General features: G+C 34.9%; 1 protein-coding gene across 1 annotated transcript; it reads right to left on the minus strand.

Moving 5' to 3' along the window:
- Nucleotides 1-832: 832 nt before the first annotated feature.
- LOC143247531 (glutamate receptor ionotropic, kainate glr-3-like) lies at nucleotides 833-21,620 on the minus strand. The gene is made up of 8 exons (XM_076495801.1): nucleotides 21,494-21,620; nucleotides 18,838-18,938; nucleotides 14,872-14,962; nucleotides 11,845-12,003; nucleotides 6,182-6,335; nucleotides 3,997-4,214; nucleotides 1,610-1,899; nucleotides 833-1,073 (listed from the first exon to the last, which is right to left on the minus strand). Exons 2-8 carry the CDS (start codon nucleotides 18,879-18,881, stop codon nucleotides 854-856), a joined length of 1,176 nt encoding a protein of 391 aa, XP_076351916.1. The 5' UTR covers nucleotides 18,882-18,938; nucleotides 21,494-21,620; the 3' UTR covers nucleotides 833-853.
- Nucleotides 21,621-23,051: the final 1,431 nt, after the last annotated feature.

Here is a 23,051-nt window from a genome sequence, read left to right on the forward strand (position 1 = left end):
CTCCAGACTTCTTACTGTCTATACGTCACACAGAATCGAAGATTAGGCGAGAGTTCTAATGAAACATGCACTAATTAAAGCTGTTACGTTTCGCTTTTCGTTGAAAGATATTTTTCAATGGCACAGTTAAAGTTATTTTGCCAAACGAGGTATAATTTTAAGCGTAATAAGAGCAAGGAGGAATTGTGGTTGAGAGAATAAAATGAAAAATATGTTGAGAAAAGAAAAGATAAATGACCATATTTATTAACAAATCGACTTTAAATTGTCATTCGTTTAACTGAACGAACTAAGACTTGCTGTACGAATCATTTGATTTAACTAAGTAAAACAAGTGTAACGCTTACAAGGTTTAAAGCAAATGAAGTTCTAAATGGTCTTAATACATTCAATTAACGAAATTTACGTAAAATAAACTGTTTTTTTTAAACTGTTTAAATTGTCTTGGAAACGTCGTTGTCATCAATAAATCACCTGAGTGTTTGCTACACATCAAAACAGTGGGAAACTCTTAAGTATTTCAATGTATGGAACATCTTAAGCCTTAAATGACTATATTTATTAAAAATAAAAAGTGAAACAATATTCGTGATATCAGTGTACCAGCCCTTCTGAGATACATTTTTGTTTCAAGTGGGTTTCTCGTCATCAAGAATTTGTGGTATCAGGTTATTTTTTCCAACAACTAGATACTTCATCATTGTATAGAAAATCAGAGGACAACCAGTTAGCTCCTTAATAAATAATTAAATAACATTCAACTTTAAATACTTGAAAAGCTCAAAATAATTAGATGGCGAGCAGTGAAGTTTATGTAAAGCTTAAGTAATGATTTATCGTTTGGTCGCAAAATTTATTTCAAACGTTTCAGAAAAGTTGGACAACATTTTTCGAAAAGAAATACCAAAAGCGAAGTCATAATTCCAATGGCATAAAATGAAAATACTCCTCGAAGGTCGAAGAGAGTACGGCGACGAACACCAGATGGCGATGAAAGAACACAACGTGTATAATTCACTGTCAACATATCCATCCACTTGCCAAAAAGATAATTTTCCACTGCTCCATCAACCCTTAAAATAATTAAAGATTCCTTTAAATAATAATTTTAATTTTTATACTGTAGAAATAATTATTCTATAGTGTCTGAAAGCCTAATCTTTGTTGAGGTTTATATATTAGCTTCTCCATTTTATCGCACAGAACTATTAAAAGAATAATACCAATGAGGCAGTAAAATAAAACTACGATGCAACTTCCGTTACCTATGAAATTATTGACTCTTTGTAATTTAGTATTTTCACGTATTGTAGGTCCACATGACTCTTGAATTTTAGGTTTTACGTTCAAGATTCGACTCACAAAGCAGACAATTTTGGCAGAATTTGGAGTGGGAATCATTTCTAAACCTTGACAGCGATTACAAATGTGAAGCTGAGACAGTGGCTTCCACTGTGTGTCAGTTGTTAGCTAAGAATGTCGCAATACCTTCCCCAAACGAAGTATAATTAAAAACATTAAAAGATCTACAAAGAAAAAAAAATGTGTTGAGTAAAATGGTGAGAAATAACTTTTAATATCGCCATTCGATTAAAGTTTGTTAACTTACATTCGTTTGAGTTTTTGTCGGAAACAGGAAGGCAAGTGTCTTCCCATTGCAATGACGGTTGTTTTCGGGAAAATCGCTTCCTTCCCGACATAAAGACCACAGAAGCCCTTTTCGGTGTACCTTTGAGAAAGTTCTGTCCTGAGGGTAACTGCTTGAAGTAGTGTGGCGTGTGTCCCCCTTGCTATGTTTTCTAGCATGCTGTCGGAAATAATTTCGTTGAACGAATAACTAGCGCCTCGGTTGTTTTCAACTGTTTTCCATAGACGTTTGTAAATACCACTTTCCGCTCTCTGCATACGAAATACAAGAGGCATATATGTAGATATTTGAAAATAGCCATCTCAACCGTATTAGGGCCTAGCATGGCCAGGTGGGTCGCGGGTTCGAATCACCGTCGCTCCAAACATGCTAGCCTTTTCAACCATAGGGGTGTTATAATGTTACGGTCAATCCCAGTATTCGTTGGTAAAAGAGTAACCTTGGAATTGGTAGTGATGACTAGCTGCCTTCCCTCTAGTCTTACACTACTAAATTAGGGACGGCTAGCGCAGATAGCCCTCGTGTAGCTTTGCGCGAAGTTCAAAACAAACCACACCAACCGTATCAACAGGAAAATAAATGTTAACCTTTTGGAGTATCTGTTCTGATTGAGATATAAGAACAAAACTGTTCTTAAGCTGCCTGCTTTACCTTGCCATTGAGAAAAGTAAAATCAATTAAGTGAATGTGGAATTTCAATAATTTTGTTTTGAGACGGAACTTTCGTATTCATATTTTGTCGGTGAGGGTCTACAAGTAAATTATAATTTTCAGTCCATAAATTGCTTTTTCTATGTTATTGTAATCCACTTTAAACGGCCTGACCTAAAACTTCGAGATATTTTACAGAGACCGCACACCGCCCGTCAATAGCATTCATTCTCCAAGAAAGAAGTGTTCGTTTGTTTTTGAATTTCGCGCAAAGCTACACGAGGGCTATCTGCGCTAGCCGTCCCTAATTTCGCAGTGTAAGACTAGAAGGAAGGTAGCTAGTCATCACTACACACCGCCAACTCTTGGGCTACTCTTTTACTAACGAATAATGAAATTGACAGTCACATTATAACGCCCCCATGGCTGAAAGGGCGAGCATGTTTGGTGCAGCGGGGATTCGAACCCACAACTCTCAGATTACGGGTCGAATGCCTTATCCACCTGGCCATGCTGGGCCTAAGAAAGAAGTGAGGAAGTATACCAGTTTGGTAGAGAAACTTTGAAGAAATGGCAAAGCATTTGCTTTATTTGTTGTTTGAATCAGTCCATTTCACAGTAGCGATGTGGTTAATATTTGTACTCTCTGAATTCGACGCGCTTAATGAATTAAATATATTAATAATATTGGGTTTTGCTTCTATGGGGAACTATATTCTCCATCAAGAAATGCGCAATATAAAAATGATTGAATTATGAAATATTTCTCTAAGACTGAAGCGCTTATTCTAAATCTTGGTATGAACCGAAAGTTAAATGATGTGAATCAGAAAGGGGGGGATTTAAACACCAGTAATATTTTTATTCTCCGCATTGCAGAAGGATATTTTAAAGCTGTATAATTTGGTTATTATAGGAAAAACAAATGTTAAAAATCTCATTTACAGGTTATAACTAGTAAAGTTTTGTTTTTTTGTCCCAAATTAACTATTCACAATAGTAACATCTGGGTTATTGTATAAAATATTTTAATTTTTTTTCAAAATATCTGAGAACGTTTAATACAAATTTAGTTCGGTTTGGGACTGCTAAGCGAGCATACCAAGTTTGGTATGGATCAGTCAGCTGATTTAGGAGATGTATTTAGAGACAGATGGAAAGTATTTTCCCCCTTGATATTAAATACTTACCTCAGAAGTATGACGGATAAATTATCCGTATCCCTGCTATTATTTTTCAGCCATCATCGGGCTATCTGCTGTGACCATCGACGGGAAACGAACACCTGATTTTAGCGTTGTAAATCCGAAGACTTACCGCTGTTCCAGCAGGGAACGAGTTAAGTAAAACTGAAGTTATGCTTTTGCTTAATTGAACAATAAGTTAAACTGAGATTAATTATTATCGCTATTAGATATGTGAGAAATCTACCTAACTTTCTCGTGCTAAATCAATGGAAAATGTTTGCAAGAAACCGGTCATTATTATTTTTGTTTTGCCTCATATTTACAAAAATCCAATCAATACTGTATGATAAATATTTTGTGTTGATATGTTTTTATTTGTATTTTCTGTGAGTTTTTGATAATGGATACTATACAATCCATAAAAGTAATTCACAAAATATCCACTAGGGAGCGCTAAGCACTTTATGCAAAAGCATACATAGAAAAGACGATTTTACGAAGTTACCTTACTTTTATGGTAGCTGTAAAACTACCGCCATCTTCGAGTAAAATGGTAATATTAGGATGTTGGAGAAGGTCCTGCAAAGTGTCGATCTTATCCATGGCTTTGTTACTGGTAAACATGGAGACCAACTTCCCACTGAAGCTACACATAACAATCAGACAGACCAGCCACCATATTCCTACCAATAGTCTCAAAGATGATCTCACTGGCAAACGTGGCAGACCTAAAGCAAACAATCCAGAGCTTTATTGTAAAAATTCAAATTCGAATGTCTCTTATTACATTATTATAAAACTGACAATATTACATTTATTAATTTTACTGCACGAAGATTTCTAGTTCTACTGAATATAAAAAGCATGTATAGTTTTCAAAATAAACGTTGATCAGTGGATGGAATCTTCCTTTCTTTATAGCTACCTATTGTTTTAGGTCATTCAATAATGGTGTTACATGCTTTTTTATGGGAAATATTTCTAAACTAAATGCTACTATCTGAGAGTAGATAACAATCTTTTACACTGGTAGATTAAATGATACCTTGAGATTACATCCTTTCTTGTTTTCGATAAGAAGATTAACTCGCAAATAATAACATTATTGTTCCATTTATACGTTTTCTCAGCCTGAAACATATTTTTGCTTCGTCACAGAAACCTCTACTGCTCCAGTAGATGCACCTCCTTTATGAATAATCATACTTATATTGATCGTTTGAAATAAATGAAAATGGTTTTGAATATATTTTATGTTTACACAGTTAATTTCACAATTTAGTCATAAGCAGATATTCTTCAGGTTTATCGCCACAAAACATTTCATGCCTCAATCTACAGTTGTTCTACTGATGCAATACCTAACGACTCGGATATGAATAATATCACACAGCACATGGACTACAACTAGCTCTAAAACTCCTAGGATTTAAGGAACTTGTTTCAGAAAAGCACCTTTCTTACATAGACGCTAATTTTTTTAACCAAAGAAGACACTACCAGCTATTACAATTTAAATTTTATATTACAAATGGCTTAGGGTAGTGTGCGGTGAATTGAAAGGTCCAAAGCTCGAGCCGCAATATTTCGTTACACATGTTTTCTGTCTTTGAAAAGCTGTAGGAGTTATAAAGGCTAAACCAAGCCTAGTATTTATTTGATACTGATCAATTATTCCCTATTTAGTCAATATTTTAAATTAGAGATGGTTAAGCCTGAATCTTAGAAACCAATTTAGCCATATAACAAATGTGTCCCATAATTTGATATTCAGTTTAAAATTAACAAGTATTATAAAAAAAGCTACAAACGTGAAGACTGGTGAACCAAACTCTGTTTAAGTTCTTTAAGACACCTCGTGACACTTCCGAATGCCACGTGCTGCTAATATGATCCCAATTAATTTGAAGTTCGTAAAATATGTCGAATCCAAAACTGTTGTGAATATTTTTATTCCATACAGACATAAAGTAATATCTAGCACAAAACTGGACTCACAACGATAGGTGCAGTGTTTAATTTTCTAAGTATCTCAGTCGTTTTTTTGTTTCTTGTAACCTTGGCATGCAGTGACAGCATCGTGTAGTCTGAAAACTAAAGAGCAATTGTAGCTTCTGAAAATATGTCTACATTATCCTCAGGTGCATTGAATTCTAAAAGGTAAGAATTGCACGCTCTCTAACCAGAGTTATATTACGACACATAAACGTGTTAGAACATTTATCACTGAATAGAGCCACTTATTTGTGCTAAAGGTACAAGTGTTGTAAAAATCTAGACTGTCATCAAATTACGAATCACAAGGTATCAAGCGGTGTTTTGGCCCATAAGTGATATTCTGACTCATATCCATCAGAAAACAAAATTAATCATTAAATATAGTTCTTATCCCACAAATACTGAAAACGCCTGTAAAATTGCAGCTTCCACTGAATGTGTATCATATTGAAAAAAAATCTGCCTTAACTGTAGATGAAAGAAAAATTTCCATGTTTTAAATTTATGACATCTGTCCTAGTGTTATCAAAATTCAACAAGAAGAAATCTGATCGAAGTGTCTTCCTCACTATAAATCTCGTTCTTCCTTGTCACTCTAAATATGTTGTTATTTTATAAAGTATTTATTAAAACTATATATATTTTGTTCATTGCTTTACTTGTGTTTAAGGCATGCTTTTTAACAATAAATTCTAACCTTGAAATAGAAAACAGGTGAAGTATGTCCAAAAATGTTGAAAAAACGTGTAAGCCATACATCGATGACGTATTTCAGATTCTGGAAGCATGAGTTGGAAAACAAAAGAAATTCCAGACACAAGCAGAATGCTCAGTCCCAAAAAGAGCCACACCTAAAGAAAGCAAAACACAGTTTAATACCTAGAAGTACATGAACAGAAAGCATGAAAATACTTGAAAGTATGCTCAATAAAAGTTATACACTTGTGGAAGATTTTCGTGATAATGGTAAATTTAGAGTGTTGGCCAGAGATGTTTAACTTCTTTTGAAAAACAAACAAACTTTACATTCTAGGCTACTATTTCGAATAAAATTTGATGACTTAAACACACGTGTAGCACTTAGCCTCTAAGCGTAGCCTATCCTACATACACATAGTTTTACATTGAAATTTGAGTAATTCTGCTCTAGCACTGGTCGATACCACTCCTGACTGGTTAAGAGGCAGGCGAGAAAGATGGCAAGTGTTGCTGAAAGTAACGATCAGTCAGGCAGTGGTGAGTTTTCTTTAATGGAAAGTCTAACATGACCACGGATGATGGAAAATTCTGTAGTAGAGCAGAGTCAATGAATGAGACGCCTCCAGTAACCCATCATTTAGGAGTTTCTGTATTAGTCTATGCCGCCATACCTAGAAGCTTAGGACATGTTAGAATGACATTTGCCTTAAAGACATTGAATGAAATATTCACACCAAGACATCACGTTGGCAGAACAAACCCCAATCTCAGTGTTAAAAGATGTGGCAACAGAAAACTTGAAATATTTTTCAACATATAAGGTAAGTTCTACCTGGAATAGCTGCATCCGGGAACAAACCATGTAATACCTCAGTCTGAACGTTCCCTCCCTCGAGACTATCGAGAACTTCAGTTCTGCCAGCATTTTGATGAACAACCAAACTGTTCATGAGGCTGAGTTCAAGGCTTGAAAGAGGGTCCTTATTAGAAATTCGGCATTTACATGGACGATCTGTGCCAGTTGTATGCTTTATTAGATTGCAAACACATCTTAATAACTATTTCCATCAAATGGCTATCTAGTTAAATGATGAGCTATCATAAGAAATATATTCTAATTCTAACAGTAGTAGTTTTTGTAGTGATGAGGTTTCAAATTGTGACTTAGAAAAGGTCACAAAAGGGAATGAAAATGTAGTGGATGTGCCTTGAACATAACAACATATTCAATTAAGTATTTCATGTAAAGCTCGAGAACTGCTGAAGTAGGCTGTAGCACTGGCATCTTCAGGATGAATGCACTATGGAAATTATTGAAAAGTTTCACCTGTGCATCAGGTGATCTGAAATTTTATGGTAAAATCGTCTTATACTAGGAATAATAGACCATTCGACTGTATGTTGTAGAGAGAGTCACTGTATCTCCATGTACACAAATAATAGTCCATAGTTTACTATATACGAGATTTAGTGCAATGGCACAATGCAATGGGGTTACAGAGTCAAAGCATGGAATGCAGTTTCCTATCCAGAAATCAAGTAGTATCACCGTCAAGGAGTGATGAAGTTCTAGCATTGAGATGTAATAATGGGAAACTGGCTTTCCGATTTCCTGGAGGGATGGTCACTGGAACGACAGGTAAACTGGTGGTAACCAAAACTAGTGGTATCGCTAGTATTACTTCAGTTGTGTCACGTCTGAAAACAAGCAGCATTCGGTTTAAACCACTTATAAAATCAGTATCTGGGGATTTTACAAGCAATACTGATTTATTACAATGACAGAAGCTTAGTGATTTTTTTATTTATTGTGTCAATATATTTGTGGAACCAATTAACTGATTGGATTAAACAAAAGTAACTCACCATCACATAAATATGAGCAATACTTGTTCAAATAAAGAACCATCACACAGACTTCACTAGAGCAGTAGATATTTTGCTAATACTGAAATACAGAACAGAAGACGTTAGAAGACAGAATCACAAGTCTTCAAGCAGCGATTGTCAGGAAAAAGGAGAGTTGTGCTGATTCCAAACTGGTGAGCGCAGTAATTCATATTGACGTTTTTCCGCTTCCATGAAGAGACACACTGGAACATGCATAATGGTTCAACCCTATAGATCTGTCATGCAAGTCGAACTAGATGACGATTTTTACAGATTTCATGTCATACCATTTGGTCTATACAGTGTACTTGCCACTTTCAATAGGCTAATGAAGCTTACTCTGAAGAGATTGCAATGGAAGAGATACTTGGTCCGTGTTAACATTTTCTTGGTATATGGCTGTCACTCCATCTTGCAACTCTGGTAGCAATTCTACGATCACTGAAACCAATATCCAGTAAAAACTCAGTAACGTCGTGGACACATCAACACTGCAGCTTATGCTAAAACAGTCTGTCCAAAATGTACATCAGTTTAATGAGAACGTGTAATGAGAAGTTTGGAAATAAAACATTAGGGGAATATGTTTTCTTAGAGCAAAGCCACATCAGCCTATCTCTGGAGCCCACCAAGGGATTTCGAACCTCTGATTTTAGCGTTGTAAATCCGCTAAATCCGCTTGTGTGACACACAAAAAAAAGACAAATTTGGATTTGTTTGGTCATGGGTTGAAACCAGTCTCGAACAACTACGATCTCTGCAGGTTTTATCTTTTCCCTGTTGCTCTTTTCTGTTACCTAGAATCTGCGCATGACACTGCAGCAAAAAACAGCGACAGGGAAAAGATGAAACCTGAAGACTCTCATTTATCCAAATAGTGACCCACATCTCTCTGATGGAACATTTTTGTTCACCTTTTATGTGTTCTACACTTTGTAGGGTAAGCATCTCGTCTTCAAATACACACTTATCCAAAGACAAGAAAGATGGAATTTCCTTACTGAAATTTCCCAAGTCAAATTAAAATGGATCATAAAAAAATTAAAACATCAATTTCAAATTTTTGAGATAGATTTTTGATCCAGTTTACATGGAGATCATCTTTAGCATCAGAGAAATTATAGTCTTTATTATTTTCTACAAAACTATTCAACTTTGCAAAATGTATTAAAGCATTAGTTTGTAATTGTTCTGCGAGGAATTTTAGCTTTAATTGAAATTCATGAATAGACTGTGATTGGTCGTTTATCATTTTATCTCTTCCCTAAAGCTTCGTATTGAAGTTATTCAAGTTAACCATCACGTCGCACAGTAAGTACAAATCACATGACAAAGTTTCAATTTCAGGGAAATTTTCAATCTTACCTTTTTCAACAAGATTCTCTTTTATTTGAGGAAATAAGAAAGTAAATCGTTCCAAGACTTTTACTCTATTTAACCATCTTACACTTGCAAAATCAGTAAGATCATTAAAAGTACAGTTACTGCGTTTCTTCAAAGACTCAAACTGTCGATGGATGAGAAAGCTTTCACTTCTGATGTAACTCACAATTTTTACAACAATGTCCATAACATTTTTCAATTCATCACTTTCAGATATCTGAGCACATAAATTTTCCTGATGCAAAATACAATTGAAAGGTGTCAGTGTGGACTTCATATTATTTTCAATTAAATGCTGCTTCAAAAGAGAAAGAAATCCTAATTTCGCCTCAGTCATGGCGGGAACATCGTCTGTTGTGACAAAAACCAGAAATTTTTGACATTTCAAGACATTTTTCAAAGATGTTTATTCCACAGATTTGATCTCGTAATCGACAAAGGCCAAACATTTCTTCCTTCACTTGAAAATCTGAAGTTACACATTGAACCCAAAATATCAACTTGCAGTGTCACTAACATCTGTTGACTCATCTAGTGCTCAAGAAAAATACAAACAGTCTTTTAGTTGTTCAAACAACTGATTTTCTATGTCTTTCGGTAACTCTATCATTCTGTAGACAATTGTTCTTCGACTTAATTGAAAATTATTTACCTTTTGAAATAAAATATTTTTTATTTTTGAATCATAATTCTCCAACAGAGTTTCAATGACAACAATCAGTATTTCTTTTACTAGTTCAGCTTCAGAAAATGATATTTTAGCTAAAATCCAAGCTAGTTTATAGCTAGCTAATGTAACCAGTTATATCAGTGATAAAAATCTTTTTAGGCCTCCCTTTTGTTCATGAAGTTCTGCTTTCAGACGGTTAATTTCATTCATACGATTTTTGCTATTAACTGGAAATTTTACATCAAATTCGTTGTGAAAATTGTTATAGTGTTGCTTAAAGTTGTATACTTTATTATTCTTTAAAACTTTGTAACACAAAAGTCACACTGGATCATTATTTCCTTCAATCACTGCACATTTTAATTCCTAACTTTCATTAAATTCTCGTTTTACGTTTTTCCACTCACGCGCCATTTTCTTTTCGGCAGTAATGCGAAAATCAATTAAATTGTCATCATCTGGATTTTTTTGTTTTCGAATTATACACTTTATGGGATTAGAAACAAAATATATTTAAACACCTGAAAGTTGCACAACAAAAATATGTTTGCAGGCGCATGAAAAACAACGCACACTTGATAATAAACATCTGAAACAGACTGACGTTACAAAATGGGCGGAGTCTGTGACAGTGATGAAGCTCGCGACAAAAGCGATGACATGAGGCAGTGCAGTTGCTGACTGCCAGATCTGCAATAAAAAGTAAATGATAGAAAAAGTTGATTCCTAAACTCGAACTGGACACAACTGTGCTCTTCACTTGCCATGGAGTTTCCCACTCCTGTAGTTTTCATTGGTCAACTGTTACAAGGGATAGTTGACACTTTTACTTTCTATTCACTACATCCAAGCCCTTCTAAATTGATGGCAGTGCAACAGAGGACACTGTTTGTTTGAATTTCGCGCAAAGCTACTCGAAAGCTATCTGCGCTAGCCGTCCCTAATTTAGCAGTGTAAGACTAGACGGAAGGCAACTATTCATCACCACCTACCGCCAACTCTTGGGATAATCTTTTACCAACGAATAGTGGGATTGACCGTAACATTATAACGCCCCCACGGCTGAAAGGGCGAGCATGTTTGGTGCAACGGGGATGCGAACCCGCGACCCTCGGATTACGAGTCGAACGCCTTAACCCATCTAGCCATGCCGGGCCTAGAGGACACTGAATTATACGAGTTAATTTGTTAAGAAAAAATCTATTAAGTCGTGGGGAGTGAGGTATAGAAGAAAAGATTTAAATGCCAATCTGTACGTCATCCCGGTTGCCTTTGAAGATCAATAAAGATCAACAAGATAACGTGGGGAACGAATAGGCCCATGGGTGACCAGATCCGATCATTAAACTCACCATGATATTCCCGCGGAGATCCAAGTGTGGTTAAGAATCGTAAAAAAAAAAAAAAAAGTACATGTAAAAGGCAAGCGCTCAGACAAGCAGTGGTCTTTGGAGAAACGATGGGGGATCGCATTCAAATGCTGAGACCTCTTTAACTCTTTCCAGGGACCCTACGTTAAATTTGGTTGAAATTAATCAAAACCCATAAACATGTAAAGGTGAACATAGAGACAATATTTCTGTTTTATAAACAGATGATTTTTAAAGCAGTACCAGATATATTGATTCCTTTCACAGTTTTGGTCACCTTAAATTTGAGAATAGTATAGTGTTATAGTGTTGAATTTAACAAAAATAATCAATACTTATTTAACGTACTTTGACGTGAAAAGCTTTGAGAAAACTAAACAGGTCAGGATGTTCTTCTGGATTACTGGTTAATATATGCATAGGCTCAATAACAATGGGATTGGTGAAGTCGGCGATTTCAAACCTATTTTGCGTTGCCGAAACTGGAGTCAACACAAAATCAACTTCCTGTATTTGGAAAAAGAAATAAATCAATTTGATACATGTAAGTTAACATGATTTTAAAATGCTAAAATAAAATTTTAAAAAATGGTAAGATAATTGTACACGTTCTCAGAGAAGTATAATTTTGATATAGACTCTCGTTGTTTTATGATTTAAAGAAAATGTTCGATTTCTCTCGGTAAAATTCGGGATTTCTCTCCCGATGTGGCTTCGCTATAAGAAAACACACACGTTATTAAAAAAAATAAATAATTCTAATTAGAAAGTGTCGTTTCATAATTTGCAAGAGAAATTGAAAATTTAGAATGCATTGAAATACTAATCTATTTATTTTTATTTGTAAATGTAAATAATTTCATTAAGTGTGTTTGTGTTTTTCTTTCAGCAAAGCCACATGGATTATTTGCCGTGTCACCCACAGAATCGCATCGTTGATTTTACCGATGTAAATCCGTAGACTTGCCGTTGTACTAGCGGGAGACGTTTCATTAACTTTTAAAAACAAAGGCATATGCCATTTTAGAAACACATTTTGCAGTATAAATATTATCTGACTTGGAAGAAATGTAACATAATTCATTTTACTACCAGCCAAGTGACAGCTAAAAACTTTGCAACAATAATAGAATACTAAATTGTACAGTTTTACAGATTAATATCGAGTCTTTTTAAAATCTCTGACATGCATACATGTCTACATAAACTTCTCAAAATAATTAAAATATATTTAGAGTTTTATTTACTAATTTTTACCAGACCACATCAAAGTACCATTTGCATTTGTGATCAAGTGACCATATGCCTCGTTGACAACTGTTACCTGATTGTTTACTGGGCTGCAAAGTCTTCAGTGCCAAACAGGCACTTAAGAAAATGAACTACAATATAACATTGTGTAACCCGTTACCCGACACTTGCTTTTCATATTGTGGTTATTTTGAGCGTATATCAGACACGAATCGACACACCTACTGTATGATTTGGTTTGTTTTGAATTTCGCGTAAAGCTGCACGAGGGATATCTGCGATAGCTGTCCCTAATTTAGCAGGGTAAAACTAGAGGGAAGGCAGCTAGTCATCACCACCCACCTCCAACTCTTGGGCTTGACCGTAACATTATAACGCTCCCACTGCTGAAAGAGCGAGCATGCTTGGTGTGACGGGGATTCGAACTCACGACCCTCGGGTTAGAGTGGAGCGCCTTAACCATCTGGCCATGCCTGGGCCCTGTAAGGTTTGATTTACTGCATTGTGAAAACAATGTATGAAATAGTTATTAATTTGAAACGAACTTCTTTGTACAGAAAACAGTTTTTTGTTATAAAACATATTTTCTTTAACATCTGGCCCGGCATGACCAGGTGGGTTAAGCCATTCGACTCGTAATCTGAGGGTCGCGGGTTCTCTCCGTCGCACCAAACACGCTCGCCCTTTCACCCATGGGGGCGTTATAATGTGATGGTTAATCCCACTATTCGTTGGTAAAAAGTAGCCTAAGAGTTGGCGGTGGGTGGTGATGACTAGCTGCCTTCCCTCTAGTCTTACACTGCTAAATTAGGGACGGCTAGTCCTCGTGTAGTTTTTCGCGAAATTTTAAATACAAACAAACAGGTACAACGCACAGTGAGTAAGATAACATTTTTAAAAAAGGTACGGCGCTTCAATCACTGGTACAATAATTATAAAAGATATTGTTAAAGTTGTGCACTTGTTAATGATCGCAACAGTAATCGAAACGCCGTACCATTTCTAAAAACGAATCTCAATAAAAATATATAATTTATAAGCAAGTTAGCTCAAAACGAAACTACTCGATTTTGTTTCCCGAAAACAATTTCCGAACATCGTAATTCAAATTAAGTTTACAAGTTTAAGTTAGGGATACTTTGTTCAAAATAAAATAGAAAAGAAAGATTTATAAAACAGAATAGTAACTGTCGCGAAAGATGTTCTATTTTTAATTCTACACGGTGTTCGGAAAGTCACTGTGCAGATTTGTAATCAGCATTCATTCAGTCTATTTCAAGCCAGCAACTGATAGCGGTGTTTAGAAACAAAATAAGAAGGATCCAGGCCTGTATTGATGCTAACGGGGGTCCTTTCAACATTGTTTATAATTGTCATTCATATTTACCTCCTGTATTCTATATTGAAACCAGTCTGTTAATAAATATATAAGTGTACAGTGACTTTCCGAACACCCTGTAGTAACATAGTACAAAGGTAAGCTTTTACCACGCAGTTCTAATCTCTACAGAAATTTACATTAAATTGTATCTTCTATTGGAAAGAACAGAAAAGAATTTTCATCACGTGCTTTGGTCACAAACCTATGACTTCTCGAAGTTGATACAGATAATGAATTACATTACGCCATGATCATCTGGGTTAAAAAACAGTAAATGGATAATTTTACTATTTCAATTAAAGCTATGTGTGTGTGTTTTATTATTTATTGCAAAGCCACATCGGGCTGTCGGTTGAGCCCACCAAGAGGGATCGAACCGCTGATTTTAGCGTTGTAAATCCGTAGGCATACCGCTGCACTAGCGGGGAGCAGTTAAGGTTATTTTATTCGAGTCCAACATAACTTTCTTCCAAGGAAGTTGAAATCAACAAGATAAAAATTTGATTTAAAAAATGTGAATAATAATTAGTAAGTAATATTAGTTGAGTGAATATTAACAATTCAGATTTTAATTCTTTTAATGTAGGGATAAACATGTGCAATATTATTTTCAAGGATTTTTTAAAATTCACTTGTGCAATCTGAATGCGCCCGTTGAGGTATGGAATATATATCTTATATGTTATAGATACGGATGTTTTAATATTACACGAAGTGTGTTACAGAATGCTTTAAATGTGTACTTTTCTACTCAACATTCCAATCATTCCAGTCCAATCACCATTCATCTTCTTTGAACCAAACGCTTTGTCCACAGGAGATAACACGGTGAAACTGTAATTAAAAGTGTAAAATGTATTCTTATAATATATGAATAATAATAAATACAACAATACAAATAATGTTTCAGAATTATACAAGTATGGGTTTAAGAGATAGGACATCACATAATAATTTAATTATCTTATTAATGTGTAATTTACACCAGCTAATTACGTAACGTGTAAACTGTGAACTGTAAAATTAAATATTGTTTCAAAAATGCTAAGAATCAGATGTACCAGCAACACTATGCAATGATACCCAATAGTCTAGGGTAACGCAAGCCCGAAGGCCAGTGTAATTCGTAAACTCACATCGTATATTTGAATACTGTGGCAATGCTAAATTAATTCTACTTATCGGTTTATATGTTAGATGTGGAAAGAAATCTCTACAAGGTTGAGTGAAAGACAGCTCTTGTCTTTATCATAAGCAGCAAGATTGGTTATTGTATTCATAGTTGGCATTTAAAAATATCTCAGTGTAATCGTAACTACGCGTGTTTATTTACAAAAGTTGTGCTATTAGCAATAACAAATTACCATAAGCCAGAAAAGGAATATATTAAGTTTTTCCCATTTTAGTTATAACAAACACTTGAAACTTACTGTTATAATACGTAATACATTATGATTAGAATAATCGAGAGATCCGAGTGCGATTATTGCTAGTGTATTTGGTTCGAGATGTGTTGTTAAGTTCACTTTGCACATTCAGTTGTGGGTGTTGTAAGACTATATAGTTAATCCCACTAATCGATAAAGAACAAACACTTCAAAAGACGGGTGTTGTCAACTGATGTCTTTCCTTTGGTTTGTAGTTCAAAATTATGGATGGTTATTCCTGAAATAGAGTATGTGTGTTTTTTCTTATAGCAAAGCAACATCGAGCTATCTGCTGTATCCATCGTGGGTAATCGAACCCCTGATTTGAGCGTTGTAAATCCGAAGACTTATTGCTGTCCCAGTGGGGTACCTAAAGTAACGAGGTATCTGACTTGGTAGTGTACGTATGGGGAATACTTCAGACGAACAAAGGAATAAAGAAAGGCCGATCACAATAGTAGTATTATAACTAACGTTTTTGTGTAAGTGGACTTTTGTTTATTTGTTTTAGGGCAAAGTTGCATTTGACTATTTTCTGCTCACCGCAGGAATTGAATCCCGGATTACAGCGTTATAAAAAAGGAAACTTATTGCTAACCCACAGGGAGACAAATGAGTAGACATACATGAAAGTTAATAAATATACGGAGAGGCAGCGTAATAAGTGTGCATTTGATTTAATTAAGCCTTGTGGTTAGTCCACTTGACTCGTAATCTGAGAATCGTGGGTTCGAATCCCATCTCCAACCAGGTTCTATCGATCTTCTCTTCAGTCAGATTTTTCTTGTTGTTACATCTATAAGTATTACACTTGTTGTCTTTCAACCATCCTCTAAAATTCCTACCTTTTAACTTACTAAAAACTTATTTCACTTTCCTCCCTCTTTCTTCTTGGTTTTCTGTTAACTATTTTTCCTGTTTGTTTAATTTTCATCAACTTTCTCTTGATCTTGTTTTGACCCGGCATGGCCGGATGTGATAAGGAGTTCGACTAGTAATCTGAGGGTCGCGGGTTCGAATCCCTGTCGCACCAAATATGATCGCCCTTTCAGCTGTGGGGGCGTTATAATGTGACGGTCAATCCCACTATTCGTTGGTAAAAGAGTAGCCCAAGAGTTGGCGATGGGTAGTGATGACTAGCTGCCTTCCCTCTAGTCTTACAATGCTAAATTATGGATGGCTAGCGCAGATAGCCCTCGAGTAGCTTTGCGGAAAATTCAAAAAACAAACTTCTTTAATGCACATAAAAGACATAAAGGGTATAATTAAATCATTTAAAAGGTGTAAAGTTAAAATTCGCTGTATTGATGGAAGATCTGGAGAACCACAGAAGGTCAAGAGTGTTGGTCAAATGAAAAAAGCCATGTGGGAAAAAAAGGTTGGCCAAAGATTTAAAATTAGATAGTAATGACTTCTTCAAATACATTAAACGTAAATAGAATGTTGTGATGTGAACAGAACCTTTGAGGGATGATATTGTTAGACTGATACCTGATGATAATGGGATGGCTAGGTTATTAAATTCTACTTTTTTCTCTAGGTTTTGCTATTGAAGCTTTAAACAATGTTCGTCATCCTGAACAGTTGCTAGATGGCATCAAAGTTGAGCAAAATAATGACATTAGTCCTGATTTTGTTAAGAAAATCGTGAGAAATTTAAAAGAACGTCAGAGCATCTGGGCCAGATAATATTTACTCACGGGTTTTGAAAGAGGTTAAATATTGGATACGTGGACCACTTGTTACAAATCCTGGAATAGTGAGCAGATGTCAGATGGTTGGAAATTGGCTGATATTATACATCATTTAAAGGGAGATGATAAAAATTGTCCCAGTAATTATTGATCTTTTAGTCCTACGTTAGTGGTGCGAAGAGTTTTTGAAAGTCTGATAAAAGATGATTTGCAAAATCCTTTAATAAAGTTGAAGATTTCAATGGAGTGTCCGCGTAGTTTCACGAAGTCTTACTTTACCGTTCTTGTGACATTCTTTGTATCTGAGTGCAGATGAAGTGTGCCTGGGTGTTCAGAAAGCAGGTTCTACATAAAAAAAAAAACATGACCAGTTTTCTGTCCAGTGGGAGAAAGTTGAATGTTGTTATAAATGGAGTTCAGTCAAACTGGACGAATGTCACGAGTCTGGTGCTTCTAGGTTCACTGTTTGGACCTTAACTTACATAAATTAGATAGATGAAGAGTTGGTCAATAGATTGTTTAAGTTTGTCTGACATTAAAGCTTTAAGTGTTGTTGGTGTGATATTTTACAAAAGTATTTGGATTATTTTTTAATTGGGCGAATAAATGTAAGATGACTTTTAATTATAATAAATGCAAGGTAATGCACGTGTCATATCAAAATTTGAGTTTGAATATAACTTTGTTGGGAATGCGCTACAAAAGATTTCTTGCTTATTGTCAAATAAAAGTTTATTGTTAACTAAACATTCTTAGAAATTTACAAATTATCAGTGGAAAATGATGTTTAAATGACTGTTGTAGTTTCAGTTATAAACTTTTCAATTTTGTTTATTGATTATATTGTTACAAATAATGTTGTTGTTTTGTTAACCAAGTCGACAATTTGAATGTTAAAATATTAATAATGATGTATTAAACAAGTCGGTAATTTGAGTGTTAATATAGTTATAAATAAGGCCCGGCATGGCCAAGCGTGTTAAGACGTTCGACTCGTTATCCGAGGGTCGCGGGTTTGAATCCCAGTCGCACCAAACATGCTCGCCCTTTCAGTCGTGAGGGCGTTATAATATGAAGGTCAATCCCACTATTTGTTGGTAAAAGAGTAGCCCAGGAGTTGACGGTGGGTGGTGATGACTAGCTGCCTTTCCTCTAGTCTTACACTGCTAAATTAGGGGCGGCTAGTGCAGATAGCCCTTGTGTAGCAAAATTCAAACCAAACTTTCTTGTTTTTCAAATTTTGTTTTTTTTTTCTTTTCTTGAGCTTCTCATAATTCTTGGACTCTTTTCTTGACCCCAGCGGTATGTCTGCGAACTGAACTCACACCGTTAGAATCCGGGTTTGGATACCCGTAGTGGGCAGAGCACAGATAGCTCGTTGTGCACCTTTGTGCTTAATTCCAGACAAACTCAAATGCATTAAGGCACATGGTAGGATTCTGTTTTTCTGTTTCTCATTCTATATGAATATAATCCACACAAAACAAAACAAACAAAAATTTAGTTCTTAAAATTATTAAATTCGAGAGACGATCTTAGAGGCTGCTTTCACATTTTAGCGGCACATTTTTAACGATTTGTTACTCACCTAAAGTTCAAAGCCGTGGATAAACTGTGAATGATTTCAGCCATCGGTCCTCTGACATCTATACATTTACCTCTTTCAATTATTTTAATCCATGGTACCCACTAAATGTAAAAAAAAGAGACATCGTTAGAATAAACATGCATATTAAGGCAAATCAATATGGATAATTAAATGTCGCACAATGAAGTTTTCGATTGTTTTTATTATAATAATACGATTATTTTATTCTTTTTGTAGGAGATAAATAAATTTAGTATCATGTTTCCTGGTAGTTTTGTTTCCTTTCAGGATTGACAAATCTGTTATTTAACTGTAGAAACGTTCATAAAATGTATAACAAACATTGTGAAAATATTCCCCTTCTCAGTTCAGTAGAATATAAGAAATCTTTTAATCATTTGTTGTAACAATTAAAAAATAGTTAATTTGTTTTACGTATAACTCATCATAATGTGCTGTCTATACTATGTCCTCTGCAGGGATTTTTGTGCTTTATACAATTAGAGTCGACAAAGACAGAAACAATTCTTTGCATTCAGAGTAGGAAAATAGCTTAGCAGAAGATGCACATGGAATGCAAAAACAAAAGAAGAGAAATGAAGAAATTCTGTTTTTTTAAGTATTTATAAGCCTGCAAACTGGTGACCAAGCTATCAAGCGAATGGGCATGTAGTTCATCGTATATTATTATTGTATATGAATTTACAGTTGCCTTTTGGATATATATATTTTTTATATCTTACTTCTAGAATCTAAAGAACTTCTGTAAATACGATATTGTAATCTGTTCAGTGCCGTAGACGAGATAACTCGTCCAAGCCGATCGATAACACAGTGCCACGGACGAGTTAATTCGTTCTCAATAATACCTAACGTCAACGCTAGATGTCAGCATCATACATGCATTTGAGTACTTAAAAATTGTTTCACTTTCGATCCAAAATGGCGTCACGAAAAAGTTACAAAATGAAGAAGCATTAGAGTTGTATTGTAGCAGCTGAAATACTTGGCAGTCAACAGGCTAATGGAGTCTGAAATCAACAATCATATCTATACATCCATTCAAAGGGCAGTTTCCTTCCTCCACGACCATTAATGAATTTTTTTTTTATGTACCGGAATTTCAATTCGATTATATTAAGTTGACAAAAAATTTAGCCTAAAGACTTATTTGAGATTAAAATTTTGACAGTTTTTGAAGGTATGTAAATAAATAGACTTGAACAAGTGTCTTGTTGTAAGTGGCACAGATAAAATGACTAACGTGATGAATTATAATAATTTCAGTAAATAAATGCGTTATTTATTTAAAATCACAACACTTCCAATTGTGGAAACGTATAATTTTCACATTTTCTTTATCTTTGTTATACCAATGTTCACGCCCATTAACAAAAATAGGGAAGGCAATCTTGCTATATCGTCAAACCTTTACACGACTCATACAATGAGAAAAACTCATCTCTACAAGCCTAATGAAATTCTCAAATGACACTTTCCATGGAAAAGTATAGGAATAACAAAAGACGATTACACTTGATTATTCTTGAATGCCACGAGAGCAAAGTCAGCCTAATTATCTACAAACTGTATCTTAACATCTGCGCCAACATACATGTGAAAAAACCACTGAAAGAGAAATAATCACGCCATGTGTCTCACTTTTGTACTGTGTTTAATTACATTATGTAAAACGAATGTAGGCATTTGTGAACTTGAATCGCTGTCTGAGGCCAAAGTTATATATTGCAGTGATCATTCTAAAGAACCAGCAGTGAGGCTAGGTTTATGTATCGTTTTTCCTTTGGGATGGTAACACCCAGTTGCAGGAGTGACGTTGGAGTGTGGGATACCGCACGAGGACCCTAGTCTAACCAAAATTGTAGTATTAATATAAACCATTTTGCTCTTGTTCACTGAAAGATTACTTTCTGCCTTTTCCAACATCTGGAGAATCTCGGTGTTATAAGAGTCTGGTATTTTAAGATAAACCAGTAATATATAATGCCCGTCCAAATAACTGTTGTACAAATACATTTAACACTACAAGTGGCCCCCCAGTGGCTCAGCAGCAAGTCTGCGGAATTACAACGCCAAAAACCGGGTTTCGATACCCGTGAAGGGCAGAGCATAGATAGTCCATTGAGTGGTTTTGTGCTTAATTCAAAACAACAACACTATGAGTGTAAAAATATTTACACTTTATCAGTTTATTTTTACACACTGTTCGTGTTCACTTTACTCGTGTTTTTAACGTCCTGCAAATGCGACTTATTAACTTACCTGTTGCTTACAGTTTTTCCTATGAATACCACGTATTTAATAATTTTTAATGATAAGGTGTCGTCTTTCAACGAAAAACACAAAAACTTACTATTCATCGATTTCAAATAAATTAAAATTTTATTTTAATTTTTTTATTTCATTCAACATTAATAGACGTAAACAGCACAAGAATAGTTTAATGCCACCTATAAAATGTTATGTGACAATTCTTGTTTCCTAGGTTACAGAATGTAAACTGTTTACCACCTCAATACGTACTACATAGATTACAAATGCGTATTTATATATAAAGAGCACTAAAAAAAATAGAATAATGTATACACTTGTTTATTATAAACCTAAAGCTACACTTAAAGAAACACGATTTTACCGTTACTGCGGCTACTTTGATGTGCTGCCACCTGGTGTTGTATTTTGTACAATTAGAGTCGATGAAAGATGGAAAAGGTTCTTTGCATGCAGACTTGCGTGAGGGAAATACTTTAGAAGGGAAAGGTGCGTCTAGAAGGAAAAAAATCCAATGAAAAATTAAAACGTTTTCACAGTTTTGTTAAAGTACTTTCACATAGCATAAAATAATTATTTTTCTGTGTTACAACGGATTTCCTTTGCTATAAGTAATTATTTCGCGTACTATTTTATGTCTTGTTTTTGTTTTTTGAATTTCGCGCAAAGCTAGTTGAGGGCTATCAGCGCTAGCCGTCCATAATTTAGCATTGTAAGATTAGAGGGAACGCTGCTAGTTATCACCACCCACCGCCAACTCTTGTGCAACTCTTTTACCAACGAACAGTGGGACTTGGTGCGACAGGGATTCGAACCTGCGACCCTCAGATTACAAGTTGAACGCCTTAACCCACCTCCCGTGCCAGGATTAAATATACATTTAGAGAAGTTGAAAGTTGTGTAAATTTCGAATTGAAATATTTAGATGAAAATCGCTGTCACACTTATGCCCCCCTGATGGAATCGTGGAAAGTTCATAAACTCACTAAAATACTGGGATTCATTCTCTTCGGTGGACACAGCAGATAATCCAATGTGGCTTCATTATTTGTTTTTCTTTAATTTCGCGCAAAGCTACTCGAGGGCTATCTTGGGCTACTCTTTTATCAACGAATAGTGGGATTAACCACACATTATAACGCCCCAACGGCTGAAAGGGCGGGTATATTTGGGGCGACCGGGAATCGAACACGCGACTAACAAGTCGAACGTCTTAACACGCTTTGCCATGTCGAGCCAATACATGTAATATCACAAAGTGAAGAATATTTTGTTAGACAACCATCATTCATATACGCCTATAATTAATCATTGATTAATTAAATCGTCCTGGAAAAACGCTTAACACTAATTCATTTATAATTAATTATCCTAAAGAGGGCACTTAACAGTAACTAAAAAATCATTTATAATAGGTTAATTAAAACATTTATAATTAAGTTGTCATTTTTAGGGTGATTTATACGTGTAGTCATGTATTGTGTAAGATATAGGCTTTTTAGGACAGGAAATGCAGTAATTTAGTGCTAAAAATCTTTAATCATTTGATTGAGTACGTTTAGTTATCGCACTGTCCTTGTATATAATATAAAGTAATATATATAAATAATTTTATCGTGAAAATCAAATTAGTGACGATTTAAACCCATATACACGTGTTATGTGCCTGGTAAAATGTATATTGTGACAACATATCACAATAAATATTTCATGTAAATGAAAATACTTGATCGATTACATTTTAATAATTGTATCATCCTTTTGGGAATGAATTAATTATACTTGTACTAATTAAGTACGTAAAATCTTTAAACAATAAGTTTTAATTATTGTATTGTCCTTTTTTATGATAATTTGATTTAAATAATTTAATTAATTGGTGTTAAGCTTCCTCTTTAGAACGATTAATTAAAAATGAATGT

The sequence above is a fragment of the Tachypleus tridentatus genome, chromosome 3 (genome assembly GCF_004210375.1).
Source record: "Tachypleus tridentatus isolate NWPU-2018 chromosome 3, ASM421037v1, whole genome shotgun sequence".
In the NCBI taxonomy this organism is placed as follows: domain Eukaryota; kingdom Metazoa; phylum Arthropoda; class Merostomata; order Xiphosura; family Limulidae; genus Tachypleus; species Tachypleus tridentatus.

Coding starts and splice junctions, on each gene's coding strand:
- LOC143247531 (XM_076495801.1), bottom strand. CDS start 18,881: ATGGCTGAAATCATTCACAGTTTATCCACGGCTTTGAACTTTAG. Junction 12,004..14,871: donor TTGGAATGTTGAGTAGAAAA/GTACACATTTAA, acceptor TTCCAAATACAG/GAAGTTGATTTTGTGTTGAC. Junction 4,215..6,181: donor CACCTGTTTTCTATTTCAAG/GTTAGAATTTAT, acceptor TGTTTGCTTTAG/GTCTGCCACGTTTGCCAGTG.